Source organism: Mobula hypostoma, chromosome 23 (assembly GCF_963921235.1).
Source record: "Mobula hypostoma chromosome 23, sMobHyp1.1, whole genome shotgun sequence".
Classification (NCBI taxonomy): domain Eukaryota; kingdom Metazoa; phylum Chordata; class Chondrichthyes; order Myliobatiformes; family Myliobatidae; genus Mobula; species Mobula hypostoma.
In genome coordinates, this window is record NC_086119.1 from 7,389,008 (window position 1) to 7,416,028 (window position 27,021).

The 27,021-nt window shown below is 42.5% G+C and overlaps 1 protein-coding gene across 1 annotated transcript in view; it reads left to right on the forward strand.

The window, feature by feature from the left end:
• Positions 1–15,276: 15,276 nt before the first annotated feature.
• Positions 15,277–27,021, forward strand: part of rnft1 (ring finger protein, transmembrane 1) — a 37,500-nt gene continuing 25,755 nt past the window's right edge. Inside the window, exons 1-2 of the mRNA XM_063030986.1 lie at positions 15,277–15,384; positions 18,173–18,660. Coding sequence (XP_062887056.1) covers positions 15,359–15,384; positions 18,173–18,660 — 514 coding nt within the window. The 5' untranslated portion in view covers positions 15,277–15,358. The remainder of the gene's footprint in view (positions 15,385–18,172; positions 18,661–27,021) is intronic.

The following is a 27,021-nucleotide window of genomic DNA, read 5'->3' on the forward strand; positions in this document are numbered from 1 at the left end:
TGTATCCTGAAGTAGATGTTCAGGGTGTCCAACAGTAATGTTGGGTGGCTGCTATTCCAAGGAAAGACACAAAGATAAAAGAGCAGTATAGTACTAATTTGTGGGGTGGAGCAATTCCACTGACCCACATCTGCAGAGCATTGGTGCATTATATTCTATAACATATTTCTGAGAATAAAAGGTTATAGTGGGATAATACCAACAGGTAATATGTGGTGATCTCTGGTTTATTTTTTTACATTGCTTTTAATGCAGCACATTATGAGTATGAAGCATCTACTAAACGCTTCAGTTCCTTTTTTCAAGATTCAAGATTCAAGATTGTTTAATGTCATTTCCAGTACTCAAGCGTAAAGGAGAACAAAATAATTGTTACCCTGGATCTGACGCAGCACAGAAAAGATCAATAAGATTAAAAAAACAAACAATTAAAAAATCACAATAAACATAAATATATTGTATCTTAAATACATAGATTATATACATAGACGATAGATTTTCTCCTTAATATTAATGGATCTTCATCAGTTTTCATTATTCTTAACTACAAAATATTACGTTATATTCTTTTGCCAGTTTCAAGACACATCACCAAACATGTTATCCACACTCTCAAATTAAATACTTAATTAAAATTGACAAAACTGTAAAGAGGAAGAGTTACAGTTTTACTGTTATCTAGCACTGTATAAATTAAGAACACGTCATGGGAAGTCATTTTACAAGGAATGAAGTTCTTCTGAAGATAATGAATCTGCTGTTTCATTGATTTGGTGTCCAGTACAATAGCTAAGTGATTGATTCAAATGCAAATTTAGTTTGTGAACATTGTACCATGAGGAAATAACAACTAAGACTGGCCCTGTCCTACCTGATATTCAGATGCACCTGTTTTTCAGCAGGTGCCACAGAATAAAGAAGAAAGTCTAGCTAATTTTCTTCCTTGTGTTGACAGATGCCAAAACTAATCATTATATGCTAACCACTGCCAGCTAATTCAGAGAGATTACAAATAGTGCCTGCAAGCTTGAAATCTTACCAAGCCAGCCAAATGTTTAAAAAATATTGCTGTCAAATTGGATCATTATCAGTTGATAAAGAATAATAAAAGAAAATATTGGAAAAGCAAAGAAAAAGTACAGATGACAGAAATGAAGTATAAACTGAAAATGCTGGAAAAATTCAACAGGTCAGGCAGCATCTGTAGAAGGAGAAACAGAATTAATGTTTCAGTAACCTCTTGTCATCGACCTGAAATGTTAACACACTCCCTCTCTCTCTCTCTCTCTCTGTTCATCTCTCTCACACACACTACCTATCTCACTATAGTTCAGTTAGATATACTGAATACGTTTTGTTACACTCAAAATAACCTATTTTACTTTGTTCTTAGCAACATAACATTCACAGACAGATTTCTCTAGATCAGTACTACAGTTGATGAGCTTTACACAACTCTTGTGGACATAGGCCAGGGAAATAAAAAGCAATCATCGATTGCTTACATCAGATGTATACACACAGCAGCAGCTGTGGCACTCTAAACCCTGCTCTGTAAACTAGGTGTTGTTGACACCTGGAGCAGGAAAATTTAGATCGCTTCACAGGGAATTCCAAAACTTAGGATTTATGCATCTGAAAGCAAGCAGCCAATGGTAGAGTAATTATAACTGATAAGGTGTAAGAAGACAGATTTTACGGAATGTGAAACTATAGAGCAGGGTTCCAACCTGGGGTCCATGGACCTCTCGGTTAATGGTAGAGGTCCATGGCACAAAAAAAGGTTGGGAACCCCTGCTATTGAGGAATCTGAAAAGAATACAAAAACCTTAAATCATTGTATCCTAGATAATGGACTACCTGACTGCAGACCAGTTTGTGCGGCTTCAGAGCTGTGTGCCAGACATGGCTATGAGCAGCACTGGGGCCCCACAGGGGATTTTATTGGCCCCCTTCCTGTTTACCCTGTATACGTTGGACTCTAGATACAATACCGAGTCATGTCATCTGCAGAAATTCTCTGATGACTCAGCAATAGTTGGGTGTATAAAGAGGGGACGGGAAGATGAATACAGGGCCCAGATGGAGGACTTTGTCAAATGGTGCAGGCTGAATCATCTGCATCCCAATATCAGTAAGATGAAGGAGATAGTGATGGACTTTTGGAAGACTATTACTATTGATGGTGAGGACATGGATGTGGCGAGGACCTGCAAGTACCTGGGGGTGCACCTGGATGACAGACTTAAGCACCAACATAGAGGCTGTGTACAAGAAAAGCCAGGGTTGCCTCTACTTCCTGAGGAGACTGAGGTCCTTCGGCAAATGCAGGCCTCTCCTTCATATGTTCTACCAGTCTGTTGTCGCCAGTATAAACTTCTATGTGGTGGTGTGCTGGGGCAATGACATCAATACAGGTGATGCCAACAGGCTCAATAAACTGATAAGAAGGGTTGGTTCTGTTAGAAGAGTCAAACTGGACACAGTGGAGGCCTTGGTAGAACAGAGGACCCTACGGAAAATCCTGGCAATTCTGGACAATATTTCTCACCCTCTGCATGCCACCTTGGTTGAATAAAGGAGCACTTTTAGTAACAGACTTAGACAACTGCATTGCTCCAAACAGCGCTATATGAGGTCATTCTTACCCTTGGCCATTAGGCTCTATAATGAGCCAACCTCTAGCTGGGGAAGTGATGACCCCCTCCTATTAGACTGTTTGAGGTAACTTAATTTTTAACCTTTCTTACTTCTCTTCTAATATTTGAATATCTGTGCACTTATAATGTTACTGTGTAATTTCCTTTGGGATCAATAAAGGGGAGGAGAAAGATGGTGGCACGACGCAGCGTACACGGCGCTCCGAAATGATATCGTATTTGTGAAGTAGGGGCCGTGCACAATCCTGGTTTGATGGAGACAGACGTGAGAAGCACGGAGGAACACCTGGAGAAACTTCTGAAATGCCTGCTTCACTGCTGCTGCTACTGTGCGATCGAGAATCTCCGGAGGGGAAGGCCCCAAATCCTCGGCTTTGCCTATTGCCTGTTGCCAGGGCCAGGGTCGAAGCGCTCGGGCAGAGATGGTGCTCGGTGCTCGGTGTCAGAGGGCTGGTCAGAGGCTCGAAGTTTTTGGACGGACTCAAGAGTCGGCTGTGGTCGGGTGCTTCCAGGGTGCTGCATCGGCAAGTTTGCGGCGCTGTAAGCTCATGGAAGGGAGTTTTTCCTTTCAACCATCTGCGTGAGATGATGGGACTTTCGAGAGACTTTGAGACTTTTTTTTACCATGCCCATGGTCTGTTCTTTATCAAATTACGGTATTGCTTTGCACTGTTGTAACTGTATGTTATAATTATGTGGTTTTTGTCAGTTTTTTAAGTCTTGGTTTGTCTTGTGTTTCTGTGATATCATTCTGGAAGGACATTGTATCATTTCTTAATGCATGCATTACTAAATGATAATAAAAGAGGACTGCGTGTCCTCATAATCTAATCTAATCTAAAAAGTATCTATCTATCTATCTAACCAGAAGACAATGTTCATTAACAAGCATGAGGGATGGGTAAAGGGATATGCTGTACATTAAGACACTGGCAATAAAGATTTGAGTAATCTCAAGCACATACAAAACTACAACAAAGGAGATGGGCAGGGATACATTGTAATAACTATACAAAAGAGGAAAGCATTTCAACATTGAAATCGGGTGAGAGTCTGTTAATTTTAGTTGGAATTAGCGATGGCAAAGGTGAGGTTCAAAGCTCAACACTGGGCCAAAATGAAAATCAAATTCAAAAATGGTCTGATTCAGTTTCAAACAACTGAGGGTCATGAACTAGAGTTTCCATCAGAAAAATACCTCAAGCTTCCTTGGAAGTAATTACTACTCAACCAGTAGTGGATGTGAATCAAACCATTTGACAATTTAGACAGTGTTGAATTAAAGTTAGGTGTCCTCTGTGCACACATGGAAGCTATCTGGAACTCACCAAAGGGTCAGACTGCTCCAGATGGCTGATGAGGTGCTTCTGTACAAAAGGATGCCCCAAAAGTTGAAGAATTATCTGTCTTCTTTCAGGATTCTTCAATTGATCCTTGATTTCACAAGCAAGGGCTGAATCTAATTTTTCATAAACCTGAGTTAAAGAAGACAAAATACATGAGCAATGAAACTTATTTACAAAGAATCTACTGTTCTACAACATAGAAAGCCCATGCCGCTCTCGCAGAGCAACCCCATTCTCCATTAAATTTTCCCTATAATCGATTCTCTCCACAATTCCAACAACTCACCTAGTTTAGATTATGATTATGAAGACACGCAGTCCTCTTTTATTGTCATTTAGTAATGCATTCATTAAGAAATAATACAATATTTCCTCCAGTGTGATATCACAAAACACAGGACAGACCAAAACTGAAAAAACTAACAAAACCACACAATTATAACATATAGTTACAACAGTGCAACAATACCATAACTTGATGAAGAAGTCCATGAGCACAGTAAAAAATTCTACCACTTACCTATACTTTCAGAGTAACTTACAGTGCTACTTATCCAACCCTTACATAGTTGGGATGAGGGAGAAACCCAGAGCAACCCAGGAAACATATGGTGACAGGGGCAGCATGCAAACTCTACAGAGACAGTACCTGAGGCAAGCACTGAATCTGGGTTGATAGAGCAGTGAGGCGTCAGCTCTGTCATCTGAAAACTCTTCTATTTGTTCTTACGTTTTCAATATTTAACCTTGAATTTGAATAAATAACTGTCTTTGCAAATGAGAAGAAACCAAAATATTAAAACACAAAGAAACCTAGATGCTTGTTGAGAGTGAAGAACCTATATCAAGATATTTAAATTTAAAGTAAAAGTTAAAGTCAAGTGCGTTGTCAGACGGACAAGTACATTGACCCACAGGTGCAATGAAAAATTTGCAGCAGCATCACAGACACTTAACATCATATAAGCAGAATTCACAAGAAAAATAAAAATTCAACAAACTATACACAAGATTTACGAGAAAGAACATAATTAGAACAAAAACACACAAGGTCCATTTTAGTGTAAAGTGGTCATAGTGTTGCTAAACTGCAGTGTTTAGGGTTTTGAGTGTTCATTCAAATGCTTTAATTTAGTTCAGTATATCAAGAAATCATAGGCCAGAAATCAACTTTGGTCCAGGATGCAAAAAAATATTCAAATAGAAAATAAAGTTACCAATTTGATGTGGTTGTAAAGACTGAAATGTGTTTAATTTTTGTCCCATCTCTACAATTCCCTAATCAGACAATTCAATTTTGCCAAGCTATGATACTGAAATTAGAGGAACATGCACACGAGTCCATGTTTGACCTTATTAAATAATTCTGCATCACCCAAATGCTGTGTGGATTTTGCAAGTTTTCCCTGTGACCACACATGGTTCGTCCAGGTGTCCCGATTTCTCCCACGTCCCCAAGATGTAAGAGTTGTAGTTTAAAAAATCAAGGTAAATTGCCCTTTGTGCGCATGTGAGTGGTAGAATTTGGGGGAGACTGATAAGATAATGGGGAGAATAAAAATGAGATGAATAAGGGTTTCGTGTAGATGAGTGGTTGATGGTGGATGTGGACTTAGTACCTCACTGTAATGCTGAGATACATCCTAGGATGCACCGAGACCCACCATCAGAGATGTAAAGTGGAGTAATCGGGTGTTTCAGATCTTTCAAAATCAGACACCCTCACCCACGTGACCCAGCCAGGCTTGATCATGTCCCAGCAGCACTGGTCCATCAGTCACGCCTCCTGATCTGTAGTCATCTGGAGACTCACCCAGCTGCCTCTGTGACGGTCCTGATGGCCCTTTTCCGTAATGCCAAGGAGAGGGTAGGTTCTGCTCAGCAAGCGGCCAGCACACCTCTAAAGGCTGGCATCATACCCTCCACCCCTGTCTCCGGCACTGTTCTACCAGCTCCAGGGTATTTGGCTTTCTTACGCTTAAACGCCTCCTCAATCCGGCCTTCCCAAGAAACTGTCAGTTCTTCAAGTTTCTGACAGAATGACCAATTCAGGTCTCGGGGATGATGATAAGATAACATCAGGGAACTTTAATTGCATGCCAAGACCGACTTTCAGTTGCCAGTCAGGCGCCATGGTGAGCAAGCCTGCTGGTGATCTGGGCTGAAGCTGTGGTTGGTCTCCAGCTTTGATGAAGCCTATGAGCTTTCTAGGCTGGCAGAGATCCTACTGTTTTTAACGGTTGAGGAAAGTACGTACAGGACTATTCTGATGGCAGCAATTGTTGAAACATATGGTGTACCCAAATGGTTTGATAAATAAGTGATATGACACTGACTTTTATCAACCAAACACTGCTGAAATGTGATTTCCCCATCCAAGTTTATTTATAAACGAGACTGGACAGTGTGTGTTGGCAAATTCATTCAGGCATGGGACCATACATATACCTCATCCTGTCCTCATCTCATCTGGCATTGTTTGATGGGCGATAGAAAGGATGAACGCTGACATGGTATCCCCACCCTACCATGAGGACTATAAGGTAGTAGTGTTGTGGAGAAGATCCTAAGATCAGGAAGATGATCAGCCAAGTTTTACAGAAGGGGTCCAGCTTCACAATAAGTGATAGAAATAGGTGGGGGTGGGTGGCAGGAGACTGAGGTTTCTATCAGGGACCTCAAGATTCAAACTCACATATTCACCCCAGGCATTACAGACTCCTGCCCATCTAAATACCAGCAAATTTAAATGTATACATATATACTCCTGACCTTTTGAAAGTTATTACTAAATTTATTTACATCATTTTTCAGATAGTGCATTTCACAAAACTCCACTTTTATTCTTTTGCCAATTATTTTAAATCTCTGTTCTTTGGTTAACAACCCTTCCACCAGTTTCTTCTTACTTACCTTATCAAATTTTGAATACTTCTGTTAAACCAACAGATATTACCTAATCTCTCAAAGTACTATTGCACAAAATACTTAAGATTACTGATTATAATCTTGGACATAAAGCTTTACTTAATGAATAATATTCTTAGTTGGGTGTTCATTTAATGCTATAGAAATCTTTGAAATAGTAAGGGAATAGTAATTTTGCAGTTAATTTATAAGACTATTATCTAGAAATCTGAACTATTGATGTACAGTTACGAGTTCAAATCCCAAACGGCATTGAAAATCTTAAATTTAAGTATTTAGTTAAATCTGAATAAAATGCTGGTATAATTAATAGTGAGCATGAATGTACAAACTCTTGCCTAAGGCCAGAATATCCTTCAGGGACATTGCTCAGTGTGGCTTATGTATGAGCCCATACCATCAGCACAATGATTTGATTTTTAACTGCCATATGAATATCATGAGCAGATCATTCAATTCAAGAGAAACGGGATGGACAATAAATACTAATTTTACACAATGCTACACCTCTAGATGACAACATTTCAGAATTCATAAGAAAGAATATCATTCCACTTACCTACAAGCAGAAAATGGGGAGGGGGAAGAGGGAGGAAATCAGAAAATAGTGACCCATTTCACTGTTAAATATCAATTGCATGTTCTATCAAAGATTGTATTGAATTGAATTCAGTCTATTCTTGGCTTGGTGATTTACCTAGACCAGACCTGAGCCATACCAGACAGAAAGATCTCTTAGGGGTATGATTATTTACATAGAGTACAGAAGCTTTGACATTTCTCTTGTCATCTTATACTAGGTGAATGCCTTCGAGAGAATTTTGCACACATATACGGACATATTCTCAGAAATGGGATGTGCGAAAGGAATCCGTAAGTGGGTATGACTGCTAAACACAACATCTGCTCCACAGTTCTAATCAATGTGAGGGAAAAAGAAAACATCCTCATCCAAAATGGAATTAGATAGTAGTCATAGTCATAGTGATACTTTATTGATCCCAGGGGAAATTGGTTTTTGTTACAGTTGCACCATAAATAATTAAATAGTAGTAAAACCATAAATAATTAAATAATAATATGTAAATTATGCCAGGAAATAAGTCCAGGACCAGCCTATCGGCTCAGGGTGTCTGACCCTCCAAGGGAGGAGTTGTAAAGTTTGATGGCCACAGGCAGGAATGACTTCCTATGACGCTCTGTGTTGCATCTCGGTGGAATGAGTCTCTGGCTGAATGCACTCCTGTGCCCACCCAGTCCATTATGTAGTGGATGGGAGACATTGTCCAAGATGGCATGCAACTTGGACAGCATCCTCTTTTCAGACACCACCATCAGAGAGTCCAGTTCCATCCCCACAACATCACCGGCCTTACGAATGAGCTTGTTGATTCTGTTGGTGTCTGCTACCCTCAGCCTGCAGCCCCAGCACACAACAGCAAACATGATTGCACTGGCCACCACAGACTTGTAGAACATCCTCAGTATCGTCCGACAGATGTTAAAGGACCTCAGTCTCCTCAGGAAATACAGACGGCTCTATAGAGATAAGGTGGACCTTCGTCCTCTGTCGCGTGAGCTGCATAGAGGCCTTTGCCATCAGAAAGGATGTGGTTGGTGATAAAAGAATCACCTATCAGTGAGGTTGTTGTCTGACATCAGGGTCCCACAGGAAAAGACGATGGATTACGTGGGTTGGTTTGCAAGCAGATGGTCAAAGTCAGTGAGCATTATGCCTCATCAACAAAACATTTAAAACAAGCAAAAGGATGGTGCATACATAGCTGCACTCAGCTTTAGCATGTCGCTTGACACATACAGTAGTTGTGGACGTTTGAATGTAGTTGTTTGCAGTGCTGTATTAAGTTGAGCACAACACTTTGCACCAGAGGCTATCTTTCACTATGTTAATGGCATTCTGGCAGCAGTTGATATCTGTCTCAGTGTATAACCCAGGGAACAGCCTATGATAATATCCCTTTCATCACATTTTTGTGTGTGGTAACTCATGCACTTCCATCACATTTTTTTGTGAGTCATGAGCATATTGGCCTCACTGCAAGCTGCCTTCATGACAATTAGATTAGAAACAAGACAGTTGCCCAACTCCTTAGACAATGGGCCTTTGCTAAGAATGTCTGGGAAAAGATGCACGGGTATTTGTTGAGGCTTGTCCTGAACAGTTGATCTCAAGGTACCGTGTGCTGTATGGGCTGTTCCCAGGGTGTACACAGAGACAAATATCAACTGCTGCGGGAAAGGCATTCACACAGTGAAAGATATCCTCTGGTGCAAAGTACTGTCCTCAACTTAATGCTGCAAACAACCACATTCAAAAATCCACATCTTTCTGTGAACTTACATAGACGTAGAAACATAGAAATCTACAGCACATTACAGGCCCTTCAGCCCACAATGTTGTGCTGTCCATGTAACCCAGCGGTCCCCAACCACCGGGCTGCAAAGCATATGCTGCTGGGCCGCGAGGGAACAATATGATTTGGCGATATGAAACGATATGAGTCAGCTGCACCTTTCCTCATTCCCTGTTACGCACTGTTGAACTTGGAAATAACCTACCAAATCATATCAAATGACACATAAAACCTAAAACCAGCTCGCAGCGGCCACTCCGGTGGTGATGTCTGTTACTTGTCCTGATTTGATGGAGATGGACGTGAGAGCACGGAGGAACATCTAGTGAAATTTCTGAAAGGCCTGCTTTGCTGCTGCTGCTACTGTGTGGTCCAGAATCTCCGGAGGAGAAGGCCCCCAGGCCTCAGCTTTGCTTGTTGCTTGGTGGCCAGGGCGGGGTGAAAGCGCTCGGCAGAGGATGGTGCTCGGAGAGGCTGGTCAGAGGCTCGAAGTTTTCGGACAGACTCAGAGTCCGCTGCGGTCGGGTGCTTCTAATGGTGCTGTGTCAGCTAGTTGGCGGCGCTTGGAGGTTCATGGCAGGGAGAGTTTCTCCCTTCTGCTGCCTGCGTGAGATGATGAGTCTATCGGAACTTTGAGACTTCTTTTTACCGTGCCCATGTTCTGCTCTTTATCAAATTACGGTATTGTTTTGCACTGTTGTAACTATATGTTATAATTATGTGGTTTTGTCAGTGTTAGTCTTGGTTTGTCCTGTGTTTTCTTGTGATATCATTCTGGAGGAATGTTGTTTCATTCTTTAATGCATACATTTCTAAATAACAATAAACGAAAACTGAAACTGAAATAACACTAACATATAGTAAAAACAGGAATGATATGATAAATACACAGCCTATATAAGGTAAGGTAGAAATAATGTATGTACTATGTAGTTTAATTTAACAGAATCCGGAAAACTAAGCCAAAACTGATTTATAGGAAAAAAATCGGCATGTACACGCATGCACATGTTACGTATGCGCACGTCACGTATGCTCACACAGGTGTCCGCGCAAGGCTTCGTGGTCATGGTAGTCTTTCTCGGGGTAATCACAAGTGTGCCGTATTTGACTGCTACTTTTGTCCCTTACTTGGGAGTGAGGAAGTTGGCAACCCTACTTGAGCACCCCCCCCAGCCTGTCGGCCGGTCCGCAAAAATATTGTCAATATCAAACTGGTCCGTGGTGCAAAAAGGGTTGGGGATCCCTGATGTAACCTACTCTAGAAGCTGCCTAGAATTTTATACCGCATAGCTCTCTATTTTTCTAAGCTCCATGTACTTATCTAAGAGCCTCTTAAAAGACCCTATTGTATCAGCCTCTACCACCTTCACTAGCAATGCATTCCACGCACCTACCACTCTCCATGTGAAAAACATACCTCTGATATCCCCCTCGTACCTACTTGCAAGCTCCTTAAAACTATGCTTCCTCATATTAGCCATTTCAGCTCTGAGAAAAAGCCTCCGGCTATCCACAAGATCAATGCCTCTCATCATCTTATACACCTCTATCAGGTCACCTCTCATCCTTCGTTGCTCCAAGGAGAGAAGGCCAAGTTCGCTCAACCTATTCTCATAAGGCATGCTCTCCAATCCAGGCAACATCCTTGTAAATCTCCTCTGCACTCTCCATAGTATCCACCTCCTTCCTGTAAGGAGGTGACCAGAGCTGAACACAGTACTCCACGTGGGTCTGATGTAGCTGTAACATTACCTGCTGAAGCTGGGCGCAGCCACCACAAAGGGCTCCATGCGGAAGAGCCACTCTTTAGGGCTTCCTGCTATTGTCCTGTAATTAGCTGAGATTTGTGTTACAATCCTGTGAACTATTTGCCTTAAGGTTGAAAAATGAAGATGTGCTAATGTTATAACATATGAAAATGTTGACCTGAATGCTCTAAATTACATTTACATTCTACATGATAAAATGCATTCTGAAATTCTAAGAAACTTTTTCAATTAGCTCCAAATACTAGAATGATATTCTGAAAAAGAATTCTGTGACGTCTTCACCTTGTGCCATGGTTTACCAGGGAATAATGTTTCCTGGAAGCTGGAGTCCAGCCAATCCATCTTGAAAGGACAGTAATTCATGCTGGTCCCCAGGTGATCCTCAGTGCTTCTTGAGGTACTCATCTGTCAGCAACAACCTCTGAGATTTCGACATGAACTGGAATATCAATAGGAACAAATTAGCGGTGATTTAAGGAATGCTGTATGGTGGGCCACCTGACTGAGCCCTCCGTCAGTCAGGGTTGACCGTGAATGTTGTGTCCCAGCTGTCTATGTGATACATTAGCTATGGGCAGTACAATATGGAGAGCAAGCTGTTGCCCATTTAGAAGACCCCTCCCCTCCATGCAGCCAACGAATTCAAATGGACGGCAGAGACTGATACAGTTTGGCACCAGTGGTGTCACAGGAGTTGCCAGTCAGCATTGAACTCAACATAGGGACTCCAGTTCCGGATTTTTCCTCGGGGTTTACTTTGGAAGCCCTCCCCTTGAGTGGGTATAGCCGCAAGGCAGTGGAGGTTTGAGATCAGAGTTTTTCTTCTTCTAGGGGAGCTGTCAGCCATCTACCCGAAGCAACTGGTTTTAAGGCACCAGTAACCCGCATTTACCCCTGTTCCTGTCAGTAGAAATGGTTCCGCCAGGTTTATTAGCTAAACCACATGTGAAGGTCAAGAGCTGGACTCGGTCGTCAGAGGCAATTTGAGACACACACCAGTGGGAGCTTTTAACAGGTAGTGGGAGCTTATCCCCACTACTGCTCTCAGCTATGACAGAAGGAAATTCAAAATTTGGTGGATCACCAATTTATGAATAAAAGGAAAATAATACTCCAGATGAATAATTCATAAGTGATTAAATATTATAATTATTTTCGGTATTAAGCATGTTTATTGTGATACTTAGTGATCTAATACTTAGTAATCTGGTATTTAATGTTCTTGTATTGTTTGGTTATTACAGTATTTATGTGTGAGACCATTCAGAGAGTCACTGGTATACCATAGTTGCCACAGTTTTCTTCCTTCTGGTGCCATAAAATAATTATGTTACACACTTACAAACTGTTCCATTGACACCATGGGAAAAGAGATGGAGACTTCAGATTTATCCATTGATTTACTGTGGAGAAAAATATGAAGACTTTGAAATAGATAGGGAAGTCTTGAGGATAGTCTGTATTCCTTTAAAGGAGATGATGGACGCCTTAAAAGGTATGAAGGTGGACACATCATACGGGCTTGACCATAGGCTTATCCAAGAACACTCTGGGAGTCTAGGGAAGAAATTGCAGGAACCCTGGCCAATGTTCCCCCTAAGGTGCACACGTTTGCACACGCACACATCTTTTGCTACTAGCGCACAGAAGAATTTTAAACTGTGCACAAAAGGTTGTCACCTTCTACCTCACTGGCATGTTAAGTATTTTTCATGATTGTACACAATCACATTTCCGTTTCTGTTTTCTGATTCAGAAGGTGTTGACAACATGGAGTTTGTGATGATTTGTCTGTACATTTTAGACCTGGCGTAGATATACTGTTTTTAATTGAAGAAATTACTGATTCAATATGTCAAGTTCCAAAGAAGCAAAGGGCGTGAAGTGCTAAAGAACTGCTAGATCATTTAAAGCAGAATGACTTAATAAAGTGGAAGATTTACTTCTACTTAAAAATTCAGTGCACACGTGTTGCTGTCACTGGGCAAAAAATTGCACAGCACAGATTTTTGTGCACACTGGTCATTACAGATTAGAGGGGACATTGACCCTGGCTGAGAGATTTGCATAGTTAGGAGGCGAGGAGATATGTGCCTAGCAGTGGGATCCCATGGAGATTACGGAGGTTGTGGAGAATATATTGAATGCATAGGCTCATAGGATGATAGGTGAGAAGTAGCAGAACTCTGTTGTTGGGGTGGAGGGAGGGTGGTAGAACATAGGCACACCTGATCCTACAGTGCTATTCTCACTACTGTTCAGAGTCCTAAATAGACGTTCCACGTGAAGCAGTCTTTCACATGTGATTCCATTGGGGTTATTTATTACACTTGTTTGCACCAGATTTCCAGCATCTGCAGTCTCATTTGTCTCTAAGAAAACAGGTCTACTGATTTTAAGGAATAGTTGGAATGAGGTGGACAAAGTGGACAGTCTTAAGGAGAGAATTCCAGAGTTCATTGACAGTAAAGGAACACAGGGCAGGGCCCAGAGATCTAGGGGACCTAGAACCACCAGACCATCAGACTCAAAAACAGTGACATTCCCAAAGCAGCAAGGCTGATCAACACCTCCACACACTAACCCACTAGCTGCAGAAGATCGTGAACACGGCACAGCACATCACACAAACCAATCTTCCATCCTTGGACTCACTTTACACCGCACGCTGTCGGAGCAATGTTGCCAGGATAATTAAGGACACGACCCAGCCAGCCAACACACTTTTCGTCCCTCTTCCCTCCGGGAGAAGGCTCAGGAGCTTGAAGACTCATACGGCCAGATTTGGGAACAGCTTCTTTCCAACTGGGTTAAGCCTGCTGAACGGATCCTGACCCGGATCTGGGCCGTACCCTCCAAATATCCGGACCTGCCTCTCGGTTTTTTTGCACTACCTTACTTTCCATTTTTCTATTTTCTATTTATGATTTATAATTTGAATTGTTAATATTTATTAATTTTTTACTATTTTTAATATTTAATATTTGTAACCCAGGGAGTGGGAAGCGCAAAATCAAATATCACTGTGATGATTATACATTCTAGTATCAATTGTTTGGCGACAATAAAGTATAAAGTATAACCCACCCCACCAAATTTCTGGGCCCAGTGAAGGTATCTGATATAAGTATTTATATTTGTGTTTTTGTTAGTACTGTGTTTTCTTGTGCTGCACTGGATCTGGAGTAACAATTATTTTGTTCTCTTTTACACTTGTGAACTGGAAATGACTTTAAACAATCTTGAATGTTGAATTTGCAGAAGCAGGGAGAGTGGGCAAGATGAGGGGAGAAGCATTTAAATACAAAAATAAAAATTTGAAAATCAGGGCTTGTGCAGAATAAGTAAGACAATGGCTGTAAGGAGTGAAATGACAGGTTATGCCATTTTCTGGCGTGTAGTTCTTTCATCGGAAACTTCTGAAACCACAACACTCTCTCAGTTTATTGCTGTAATTATTGTCAGCTGTGGTTCAGTGGCTCTGATGTCTCCAAGTAAGAAGGTTGCGGGTTTAAGTTCCATTACGCAGTGCTGACCACAAAAATACAGCATAGCTCTCCATTGCAGGTTTGAGGGTTAGCTACATTACAACTCCAGAAACTGTATCAATACTACCAGGTGTACAAGATTCCAAAAGGCGACCTGGGGCTAATGTTATTCCATCAATCCCCAGATTATCTACTCATTATAACATTGCTTGTCGGTTCTTCATGCGTTTCCTAAACTCTAACCGCGACCACACTTCGGCGAAAACTTCACAGCTTGTTTAAGTACCTGATGACAGCCTGACCACGTTAAATTGTCTACAAAAATACAAATCTTCCCTATTAGATCGTACAAGCGAGCTTTTAAAATTCTGGTCTCTCGATGAAACTAGCACTTTAACAGTTTAAGCCAAAAAAAAAACAGGAAAGTAGGCTTTGGAAGTCGTATGAACCAAGTGTTTTCATCTAATAAAACTTCCAGCGTTTACCTGCTCGCAGCTCCCGTTGCTGTAGTAACGAAACGACGTCAGACGTCATTACGTCAGATTCGATTAAAAGTAAAATATTTTAATAGTTCAAATATAAAGAGGACGATATTATCACCACGGAATTAAAATGAGTTGATTATTCTGAGTCTCGTTGTGCTTTTTAAATACGTACATTTAAATAGTTGAGATTTTAGGTGTAACCTTTAACCCTTGACTTCCTCCGAGACGGGTTTGTGACCGTGGCCGAGGAAATGGCTGCTGGGGGCTGAGGTAGGCGGGGAGTGGGCGTTGGGCTCTTTCCAGCATGAAACTCCGGCCTCACAATGACAGGTATTACCGGGGACAAATCTTTCGGGCGGGGGGGAAGCGACCGGTCGGCACTTTGCAGACACTTTTTTTCCCCGTTTGCTATGTTTTGGGGATCATCCAGGTTTAGCGTTGTGGTGGTTGAAGATGTTTAACAGAAGACTTGGATATCAGAGGCTGGCTGTCCGTGGCCGCAATTTGCAAAAGCAGAGCCGTGAGCCTTGTTTTCACGTCCTACCCCACACGCTGTTTCACAGCCTTGCACTTTCCTTCAAAGTCCGAAGAAAACCGCCTTTGCAACTTTCCAGTTTGTTTCCAGTGTTTCTGTAGGCAGTGAACTCCAGATCATAACCAGTTTCATATGTTTGAAAATTCATTTTCTTCCTCCCCTTCCCTGCACCTGTGAACTGTACTCACTACTACAAGCGCGGTCTAATCTGTTGTATACATCTATAGCATGATGTCCCATCTCTTATACTCGGTTCCTCGGCCTGTCAAAAATACCTTTACTCTATTATCGATCTCTTTGAATTCGTCGCCCTGGCTCAATATCTGTAAGTGGAAATGCCTTTATGTACTTATTTAAACTTGTTATAAGTTGAACATCCCGTTGCAGCTTTTGTCACCTGCCTTTGCTCCAAGGGGGACCAGACTATGTTTTCGATTGTAACTGTGTACCTGAAATTTGCCTCATCCAAGAATTATTCGAGTAGCATCCCCTCACAATATACGAAAACTACAGTGAACTGTCAGGTCGGCAGAAAAAAAAATCATTGGCTGGAGTTTACCATCACTGCAGGACTTGTGAAGACAAAGAAGTAGACAGGAAAAATCATTATGGAGCTACCCATCCTGCTAACTGCCTTTTCTAAATGCTCCCCTCTGGAAAGTGCCATAGTGATATTAGAACAAAATACATCTTAAATTTCTTCCTCCAGACAGTTAACCTGATCAACCCACTATCTATTACCTCAGTCACTGTACTGTTAACACTTTAAACCAGTTTTTATAATGTTGCAGCTCAGGGCGTCAGAGTACTGAGTCAAATGCTGGCATCTTCTAAGAATTTTGTGTGTTCTCCCTGTGAGTTTTTCTCCGGGTATTCTGATTTCTTCCCACAGTCCAAAAACGTACTGGTTAGTAAGTTAATTGGTCCTGTGATTAGGTTAGGTTTAAATTGGGTATTGCTGGGAGATGTGGTTCCTTCTGAACTATATCTCCAAATAAAATAATAAATAAACAAACGAACTCAGCTACAATATGCTGTGTAGCTGGTGAACTAGTTTGATTGGTGAACACTGTTCCACAGAAAATTGAAGTGACTGTAGCGGGCTCCCTCCGTCTATAAGTAACAAAATGATTTTGAAGCAAGCACTTAATCTATTTTTGATAATTATTGGTCTTCTACTCCACTTGAGTGAGGTAAAATTGTCTGTTTTGAGCCAAAGCATAAAAATGCTTTATGGTTTTATTAAAATTAATTAAATGGTTTAATATTGTACATGAGGGCACAGTTTTACTTTGATAGGACATCTATAATTGGAGAGTCATAGAATTGTAAAGTGCAGAAATGCGCCCTTTTTGCCTACCTTGTTCATACCAGCCATGTTGCCCGTCTACAGGTCGTCTCATTTTTCTGCATTAGGTTCCTGTCCATTTATGCCATTTCTTCTAATTATCTGTCTATGTGTTGTAATTGTCTCTGCTTCTACCACCTCCTGGCAGCTTTTTCTAGACATTCACCACCCTGTGTGGGGGGGGGAAGGGGAGGATGGGGTGTGGAATTACCCCTCAGATATCTTTTAAATACCTTCCTTCTTGCCTTAAACCTGTACCGTCTAATTCTAGATTCCCTTATGCGGTTATTGAGTGCTGTCGAGTCGTCGTCAAATCATGGTGAACCTACGGATAGTGTGGTTGTCCATAGGGTTTTTGTGGCAAGTTACAGAAGTAGATTGCCAGGCCTTTTTTTTCCACACAGGTGCTGCTACGGATTCCCTCCACACTGGGGGGGGGGGGAAGGTCTCCCGTTATCTATACTCCTTGCCCCTTATTTTATAATTTTCTATAATGTCACAGTTCAGTCTCTCAAAATCCATTGAGAATAAATGTCCTTATAACTACAGCTCCCTATTCCTGGCAACACATAATTAGTGAATCTTTTCTGTACTTTCCATTGCTACCGTGTCCTTTCTGTAGGTTGGCAACCAGAATTATACACAATACTCCCCATCTGGTCTAACTAACATTTTTTTGGGTCAACTACAGCATCGTGTTCCAACTCTCAGTTCCTTGGCCTACGAAGGCAAGCATGCTAAATGCCACTGTGGATACGCACCACAAGGCCCCTCTGCACGTTAGTGCTCCTAAGATCTCTGCCATTTAGGGTTTGATTAGAATATGGATAACAATAATAAATACAACATTTAATTTTGTATCAACCTTGTGACAGACATACTAATTAGATGACTTGTCCCCTCTGTGAAAGGAGAAGCCATGCCCTGGGGTGTCATTCGTGCTCCCAAGAAACCGTTTGAAAGTGTGGGAGGATGCCAGGTAGCTGCCTTCTAAGCAGCAAAGACATGAAAGGAAGTAGCTTATCTAGAGTAACACACGCAAAATGCTGGAGGAGCTCAAAGTCAGGTAGCATCTATGGAGGGGAATAAACAGTCAATGTTTTGGGCCATGACTTTTTTGTCTAGCATCTGCAGAATCTTGTGAGCATATCCAGAGTTTTTTTTTCTCTCCCCAGTTAAATTGTCGAGTTTCCTGTTGCGTTAATTTCATCAGTGACTTGATTTTAATTTTATAGGAGACGCTCAAGCAAGAACTTTGAAACTTTGCACAGGCCGGGGTTCCAGAGCAGCCAGTCAGTAGGATCTGAGATGCAGAAGGAATTTGTCACTGTGCACACTGGTATCAGCCAACCCCACATGCAGCCACAGACTGGAACAACAGGGGAGAGTGCAGTTTCGCATCCTGAATTGTTTGTTGGGACTCCGGAGAGCGGGTCGCATCCTTCCAAGGAATTTGTTGAAGTTCAGGTGGATGCGCCGGAAGAACCGGGCAGGCGACTTGGAATGGGATCCCTGAATGCCAGAACTTCCCATTCACATGTGCACTCAGACCTGCATTCTCATGCTAGGGCAGAGAGGCCTGCGGGAGAGAGATCTGAACTGGATGAAAGGGAAGCCAGCTCAAGCTCAATCTCAGAACTTCGCTACATCCTTCTTTGGCTTCAGAAGAGTATCCCATATATTACCATCATTTGTGCCAAACTGATTTTTCAACATGCTTTAGGTATGAGAAATATTTCATGAGCTCTTAACTATTTTTTTTTAGAAAAAAATGAATGCAACATTCATTTTTTAAAAAATTTTGCAGCCCTGAGATTCTAAATATTGTCCCATATCTCCTCTGGTGGGTGGTAATTTTTGTAGGGGCTCCCACAGGTTTCAGTTTTTGTTTAATTAATTTTTTTATGTCCACAGTTATAACTAATGATTATATTGAGCCTTCTATATCAGAGGAAAGTTCCATTGGAGGAACAGCAGGTTGAACAACATCTCTGAGGGGAAAGGACAGTTGCTGATCCAGAGTACTTAAGTGGTCACTGAGTATAGGACTGTAAACAGTTTGTGGTGGATAAGAAGTTAAGAGGCAGGAGTTGGCCAGTTGGCTCCTTGAGTCTGCATGTCATTCAATAACATAGTGTCCGATCCCATCATGTCTTCAATACCAATTATCCAACTCTGCTTCCTGTATTGATGTGTGACTCCCTTCTAGTTTGAACACCTTTCAGTTTTCACTTTGCCTGCATCCAGTGAGTGTGCCTCCTTATTTCACCGGCAGTCTCTCTAGTGTCAGTGAAAAGGTGTTACTAAACTCTACAGTTTAGAACCAGTGGTTGAAGGGAAGTAGCTGTTCTTAAACCTGGTGGTGTGGGACTTAATGCTTCAGTATCTCCTGCCTAATGGTGGCTGTGAGAAGATGGCATGGCCCAGATTGCAGGGATCTTTGCCTTCTTGAGGCAGCACCTCTTGTAATTACTATTAGAGGAGGTGAGGTGTGGCTGAGATATATTGGGCAGAGTCTACTACTCTTTGCAGTTTTTTGTTATTGTGCATTAAATTGTCATACCAGATTGTGATGCACCCAGTCAAGATATTTTCAATGGTATATCTGTAGAAGTTTATTAGTGTTCAGTTACAAGCCAGCCTTACATAACCACTTGAGTTCATCCGTGCTCGCTTTAAATGTTTTGCTATTTGCTAATCGAATATTCCTCACTCCGTCTTGGACAACTCTTCCCTCATACTATATTTGTATCCAAAGTCAAAGTAAATTTAATATCACAGTAGGTATATCTCACCATATACTTCCGTGGGATTCATTTTCTTGTAGGCATGTACAGAAAAAAACAGTAGAATTTATGGAAAACTACATAAAGGCTGACATATAACCAGTGCGCAGAAGAAGGCAGATGTTGCAAACAAGTGATCGCAACTCTATCTCCTTTACCATAGTGCTGGAGAGGGATAGGAGCAGACAATTTGGGAAAACATTTAATTGGGGTAGGGGGAAATATGCAATTAGGCAGGAACTTGGGAGGAGAAATTGGGAGCAGATGTTCTCGGGGAAATGCACAGCAGAAATGTAGCAAACGTTCAGGGGTGTTCCATTGAGGCAGGGAAAGGATGGTAGGGTAAAAGAACCATGGTGTACAAAGGATGTGAAAAATCTAGTTTAGAAGAAAAGAAAAGTTTATGAAAGATTCAAGGATCTAGGAACTAATGGAGTTCTAGAAAATTACAAGGTTTCCGGGAAGGAGCTTAAGAATGAAATTAGGAGAGCTTGAAGGGGTCATGAGAAGGTCTTGGCAGCAGGATTAAGGAAAACCCCAAGGTATTCTACAAGTATGTGAAGAGCAAGAGGATCAGCCGTGTGAGAAAAGGACCGATCAGGTGCGATAGTGAAAATGTTTGCATGGAGTTGGAGGAGGTAGCGGAGGTACTTAATGAGTACTTTCCTTCAGTGTTCACCAGGGAAAAGGACCTTGGCAATTGTGGGGATGACTTGCAGCAGACTGAAATGCTGGAGCACAGAGACATTAAGAAAGAGGAGGTGATGGAGCTTTTGAAAAGTATTGATAGATTAGTTGCCAGGACTGAATGAGACATACCCTGAGCTTGTGGGAAGCGAGGGAGTAGATTGCTGAGCTAGGGATGCAAGAAGTACTGGAGGGTCATAGTCATAGTCATACTTCATTGATCCCGGGGGAAATTGGGTTGCAAATGTTGTCCCCTTGGAGCAGGGGGCTGGGATTGAGATTTCTGGGTCATTGGGACCTCTTTTGGGGGCAGGTGTGACCTGTAGAAAAAGGACGGGTTGCACTTGAATCCCGGGGGACCAATATTCTGGCGGGGAGGTTTGCTAGGACTTTTGGGGAGAGTTTAAACTAGAATTGTTGGGGGGTGGGAACAGAACTGAACAGTCTGGGGAAGAGCGGTTGGCTCACAAATAGAGAAAGCTTGGAGACAGTGCGAGAGGGAGGATAGGCAGGTGATAGAGAAGGGATACACTCACACTGATGGTTTGAGATGTGTCTATTTTAATGCAAGGAGTATTATGAACAAACCAGATGAGCTTAGAGCGTGGATCAGCACTTGGAGCTATGATGTTGTGGCTATTACAGAGACTTGGATGGCTCAGGGACAGGAATGGTTACTTAGAGTGCCAGTGCCAGCTGAGACAGGGAGGAAGGCAAAAGAGGTGGGGATGTGGCTCTGTCAGTGTCACAACTGCAGAAAAGGTGGATGTCATGGAGGGATTGTCTACTGAGTCTCTGTGGCTGGAAGTTAAGAACAGGAAGGGGTCAATAACTCTATTGGGTGTTTTTATAGACCACCCAATAGTAACAGGGACATAGAGGAGCAGATAGGGAGATGGATTCTGGAAAAATGTAATAATACCAGGATTGTCGTGGTGGGGGATTTTAATTTCCCAAATATCAATTGGCATCTCCCCAGAGTGAGGGGTTTAGATGGGGTGGAGTTTGTTAGTTGTGTTCAGGAAGGTTTCTTGACACAATATGTAGATAAGCCTACAAGAAGAGAAGCTGTACTTGATCTGGAATTGGAAAATGAACCTGGTCAGGTGTCAGGTCGCTCAGTGGGAGAGCATTTGGAGATAGTGATCACAATTCATCTTCTTTACCACAGCATTGAAGAGGGATAGAAACAGACAAGTTATGAAAGTGTTTAATTGGAGTAAGGGGAAATATGAGGCAGGAACTTGGAAGCATAAATTGGGAACAGTTGTTCTCAGGGAAATGTACGGAAGAAATGTGGCAAATGTTCAGGGAATATTTGCATGGAGCTCTGCATAGATTCGTCCCAATGAGAGAGGGAAAGGATGGTAGGGTACAGGAACCGTGGTGAACAAAGGCTGTTATAAATCTAGTCAAGAAGAAAAGAAGAGCTTACTAAAGGTTCAAAACACTAGGTAATGATAGAGATCTGGAAGTTTATAAGGCTAGCAGGAAAGAGCTTAAGGAAGAAGGGGCCATGAGAAGGCCTTGGCGGCCAGGATTAAGGAAAACCTTATGTGAAGAGCAGGAGGATAAGACGTGAGTCTTATCAAGTGTGACAGTGGAAAAGTGTGTATGAAACCGGAGGATTCATCAAGCATCAAGTTGGATAAGTCGCCGGGACCGGACAAGATGTATCCCAGGCTACTGTGGGAGGCGAGGGAGGAGATTGCTGAGCCTCTGGCAATGATCTTTGCACCATCAATGGGGACAGGAGAGGTTCCAGAGGATTGGAGGGTCGCAGATGTTTTTCCCTTATTCAAGAAAGGGAGTAGAGATAGCCCTGGAAATTATAGACCAGTGAGATCTTACTTCAGTGGTTGGTAAATTGATGGAGAAGATCCTAAGAGGTAGGATTTATGAATATTTGGAGAGGCATAATATGATTAGGAGTAGTCAACATGGCCTTGTCAAAGGGAGGTTGTGTCTTATGAGCCTGATTGAATTTTTTGAGGATGTGACTAAACACATTGATGCAGGTAGAGCAGTAGATGTAGTGTATATGGATTTCAGCAAGGCATTTGATAAGGTACCCCATGCAAGGCTTATTGAGAAAGTAAGGAGGCATGGGATCCAAGGGAACATTGCTTTGTGGATCCAGAACTGGCTTGCCCACAGAAGGCAAAGAGTGGTTATAGATGGTTCATATTCTGCATGGAGGTTGGTGACCAGTGGTGTGCCTCAGAGATCTGTTCTGGGACACCTTCTCTTCCTGATTTTTATAAATGACCTGGATGAGGAACTGGAGGGATGGGTTAGTAAATTTGCTGATGACACAAAGACTGGGGGTATTGTGGATAGTGTGGAGGGCTGTCAGAGGTTACAGCGGGACATCAATAGGATGCAAAACTGGGCTGAGAAGTGGCAGATGGAGTTCAACCCAGGTAAGTGTGAGGTGTTTCATTTTGATAGGTCAAATATGATGGTAGAATGTAGTATTAATGGAAAGACTCTTGGCAGTGTGGAGGGTTAGAGGGATCTTGTGGCCCGAGTCCATAGGACACCCAAAGCTGCTGTGCAAGTTGACTCTGTGGTTAAGACGGCATATGGTTCATTGGCCTTCATCAGTCGTGGGATTGAGTTTAGGAGCTGAGAGGTAATGTTACAGCTATATAGGACCTTGGTCAGACCCCACTTGGAGTACTGTGCTCAGTTCTGGTTGCCTCACTATAGGAAGGATGTGGAAACCAGAGAAAGGGTCCAGAGAAGACTTACAAGGATGTTGCCTGGACTGGGGAGCATGCCTTATGAGAATAGGTTGAGTGAGCTTGGCCTTTTCTCCTTGGAGCGACGGATGATGCGAGGTGACCTGACAGAGGTGTGTAACTTGATGCGAGTGATGAGAGGCACTGATCATGTGGATAGCCAGAGGCTTTTTCCCAGGGCTGAAATGGCTAACACAAGGGGGCATAGTTTTAAGGTGCTTACAAGTAGGTACAAGGGGGATGTCAGAGGTTAAGTTTTTCACACAAAGTGATGGGTGGTGGAGACGGATACAATAGGTTCTTTCAAGAGACTCTAGGTAGGTACATGGAGCTTGGAAAAGTAGAGAGCTATGCTGGAGGGAAATTCTAGGCAGTTTCTAGAGGTTACATAGTCAGCACAACATCGTGGGTCGAAGGGCCTGTAATCTGCTATAGATTTCTATGTTCTACGTAAAAATACTGAGAACGTGAGTTGTAGAGGCCTTGAAAGTAACTTTACGTGTTGCAGAATCAGTCCAGTGTCCATAAGACAAAGGAGTAGAAGTCGGCCATTCGGCCCATCGAGTCTGCTCCACCATTTTATCATGAGCTGATCCATTCTCCCATTTAGTCCCACCCCCCCCCCGCCTTCTCACCATAACCTTTGATGCCCTGGCTACTCAGATACCTATCAATCTCTGCCTTAAATATACCCAATGACCTGGCTTCCACTACCACCCGTGGCAACAAATTCCATAGATTCACCACCCTCTGGCTAAGAAAATTTCTTCACATTTCTGTTCTGAATGGGCGCCCTTCAATCCTTAAGTCATGCCCTCTCGTACTGGACTCCCCCATCATGGGAAACAACTTTGCCACATCCACTCTGTCCATGCCTTTCAACATTCGAAATGTTTCTATGAGGTCTCCCCTCATTCTTCTAAACTCCAAGGAATACTGTCCAAGAGCAGACAAACGTTCCTCATATGTTAACCCTCTCATTCCCATGAATCTTCTCTGTACCGTCTCCAATGTCAGCACATCCTTTCTTAAATAAGGAGACCAAAACTGCCCACAGTACTCCAAGTGAGGTCTCACCAGCGTCTTATAGAGCCTCAACATCACATCCTTGCTGCTATACTCTATTCCTCTAGAAATGAATGCCAACATTGCATTCGCCTTCTTCACCTCCGACTCAGCCTGAAGGTTAACCTTAAGTGTAACCTCGAGTGAAGTTATCCACTCTGGTTTAGGAACCTGATGGTTGAAGGGTCATAACTGTTCCTGAACCTGTTGTTGTGGGACCTGAAGTTGCTGTGGCTCCTTGCCAATGGTAGCAGTGAGAAGAAAGCATGGCCTGGGTGGTGGGGGTCATTGTGATGGACGCTGCTTTCTTTAGGCAGCTTTCCCTGTAAACGTGCTCGATGTTGGGGAGGCCTCGTTCGTGATGGACTGGGCTGTATCCGGCAATCTCCGTGACCAGAACCCTTATAGAAACATAGAAACATAGAAACATAGAAACATAGAAAATAGGTGCAGGAGTAGGCCATTCGGCCCTTCGAGCCTGCACCGCCATTTATTATGATCATGGCTGATCATCCAACTCAGAACCCAGCCTTCCCTCCATACCCCCTGACCCCTGTAGCCACAAGGGCCATATCTAACTTCCTTTTAAACATAGCTAATGAACTGGCCTCAACAGTTTGCTGTGGCAGAAAATTCCACAGATTCACCACTCTCTGTGTGAAGAAGTTTTTCCTAACCTCGGTCCTAAAAGGCTTCCCCTCTATCCTCAAACTGTGACCCCTCGTTCCAGACCTCCCCAACATCGGGAACAATCTTCCCGCATCTAGCCTGTCCAATCCCTTTAGGATCTTATACGTTTCAATCAGATCCCCCCTCAATCTTCTAAATTCCAATGAGTACAAGCCCAGTTCATCCAGTCTTTCTTCATATGAAAGACCTGCCATCCCAGGAATCAATCTGGTGAACCTTCTTTGTACTCCCTCTATGGCAAAGATGTCTTTCCTCAGATTAGGGGACCAAAACTGCACACAATACTCCAGGTGTGGTCTCACCAAGGCCTTGTACAACTGCAGTAGTACCTCCCTGCTCCTGTACTCGAATCCTCTCGCTATAAATGCCAGCATACCGTTCGCCTTTTTCACCGCCTGCTGTACCTGCATGCCCACTTTCAATGACTGGTGTATAATGACACCCAGGTCTCGTTGCACCTCCCCTTTTCCTAATCGGCCACCATTCAGATAATAATCTGTTTTCCTATTTTTGCCACCAAAGTGGATAACTTCACATTTATCCACATTAAATTGCATCTGCCATGAGTTTGCCCACTCACCCAACCTATCCAAGTCACCCTGCATCCTCCTCACTGCTAACACTGCCACCCAGCTTCGTGTCATCCGCAAACTTGGAGATGCTGCATTTAATTCCCTCATCCAAGTCATTAATATATATTGTAAACAAATGGGGTCCCAGCACTGAGCCTTGCGGTACCCCACTAGTCACCGCCTGCCATTCTGAAAAGGTCCCGTTTATTCCCACTCTTTGCTTCCTGTCTGCTAACCAATTCTCCACCCACACCAATACCTTACCCCCAATACCGTGTGCTTTAAGTTTGCACACTAATCTCCTGTGTGGGACCTTGTCAAAAGCCTTTTGAAAATCCAAATATACCACATCCACTGGTTCTCCCCTATCCACTCTACTAGTTACATCCTCAAAAAATTCTATGAGATTCGTCAGACATGATTTTCCTTTCACAAATCCATGCTGACTTTGTCCGATCATTTCACCGCTTTCCAAATGTGCTGTTATCACATCCTTGATAACTGACTCCAGCAGTTTCCCCACCACCGACGTTAGGCTAACCGGCCTATAATTCCCCGGTTTCTCTCTCCCTCCTTTTTTAAAAAGTGGGGTTACATTAGCCACCCTCCAATCCTCAGGAACTAGTCCAGAATCTAACGAGTTTTGAAAAATTATCACTAATTATATTCAGAGTCCTGGTCAAAGTGTTGTTCTCTGCTCAGGGAAGCGGTAGGGGCCACCTTATTAAATAAATTTAAGACAATTGAAGAGGTTTTTTTTGCTTTAGCAGGGGAATTAAGGATTACTGGGAAAAGGCAGGTAGGTAGAGCTGAGTCCATGGCTAGATCAGCCATGATCTTATTGAGTGGAAGAGCAGACTCGATTGGTCAGATAGTTGTCTCCTGCTCCTAGTTCTTAGGTTCTTATGCAACACAGAAGTAGGCCCTTTAGCCCGAAGTGTCCATGTTGGCCAAGGTACCTATCTAAGTTGCTCCTTTTTAACCTTCATGTGGCTTGTATCTTCCTAACCACTTTCTCTGTATGAACATGTCCAAACGTCTTTTAAAACTTGTATTGAATTGTATGCACCTGTACCACTTCTTTTGGCAGCTCGTTGTGTAGGGGACAAGCTTACTTCTCAGAATCCCTTTAAATGTTTCCCCTCGCCTTAAACCTATATTGTCTAGTGTTAGATCCTGTTACACAGTGAAAAATACTGTGACTGTCTATGCCATCTATTTCAGAATCCTCGCTGTCACTTTCTGTCCAAATGAAGAATTCCCTCATTATGGTTGCTCTTTCCCAAGAGGATTTGAACAACACAACTGCTAATTAATCCCTTCTCATTAGACAATACTGAATCTAAGAGGATCTATTCCCTAATTAGTCTCACCACTAGAGAACTGGTCTATTAGTCAAGAAAACTATCCTATTTGCACTCCAGGAATTCATTCTGTATATTATTATCACGAACTTGACAAGTGCAATGCCATACACAAAATGCTGGGTGAATTCAATAGATCAGGCAGCATCTATGGAGGGGAATAAACAGCCGACATT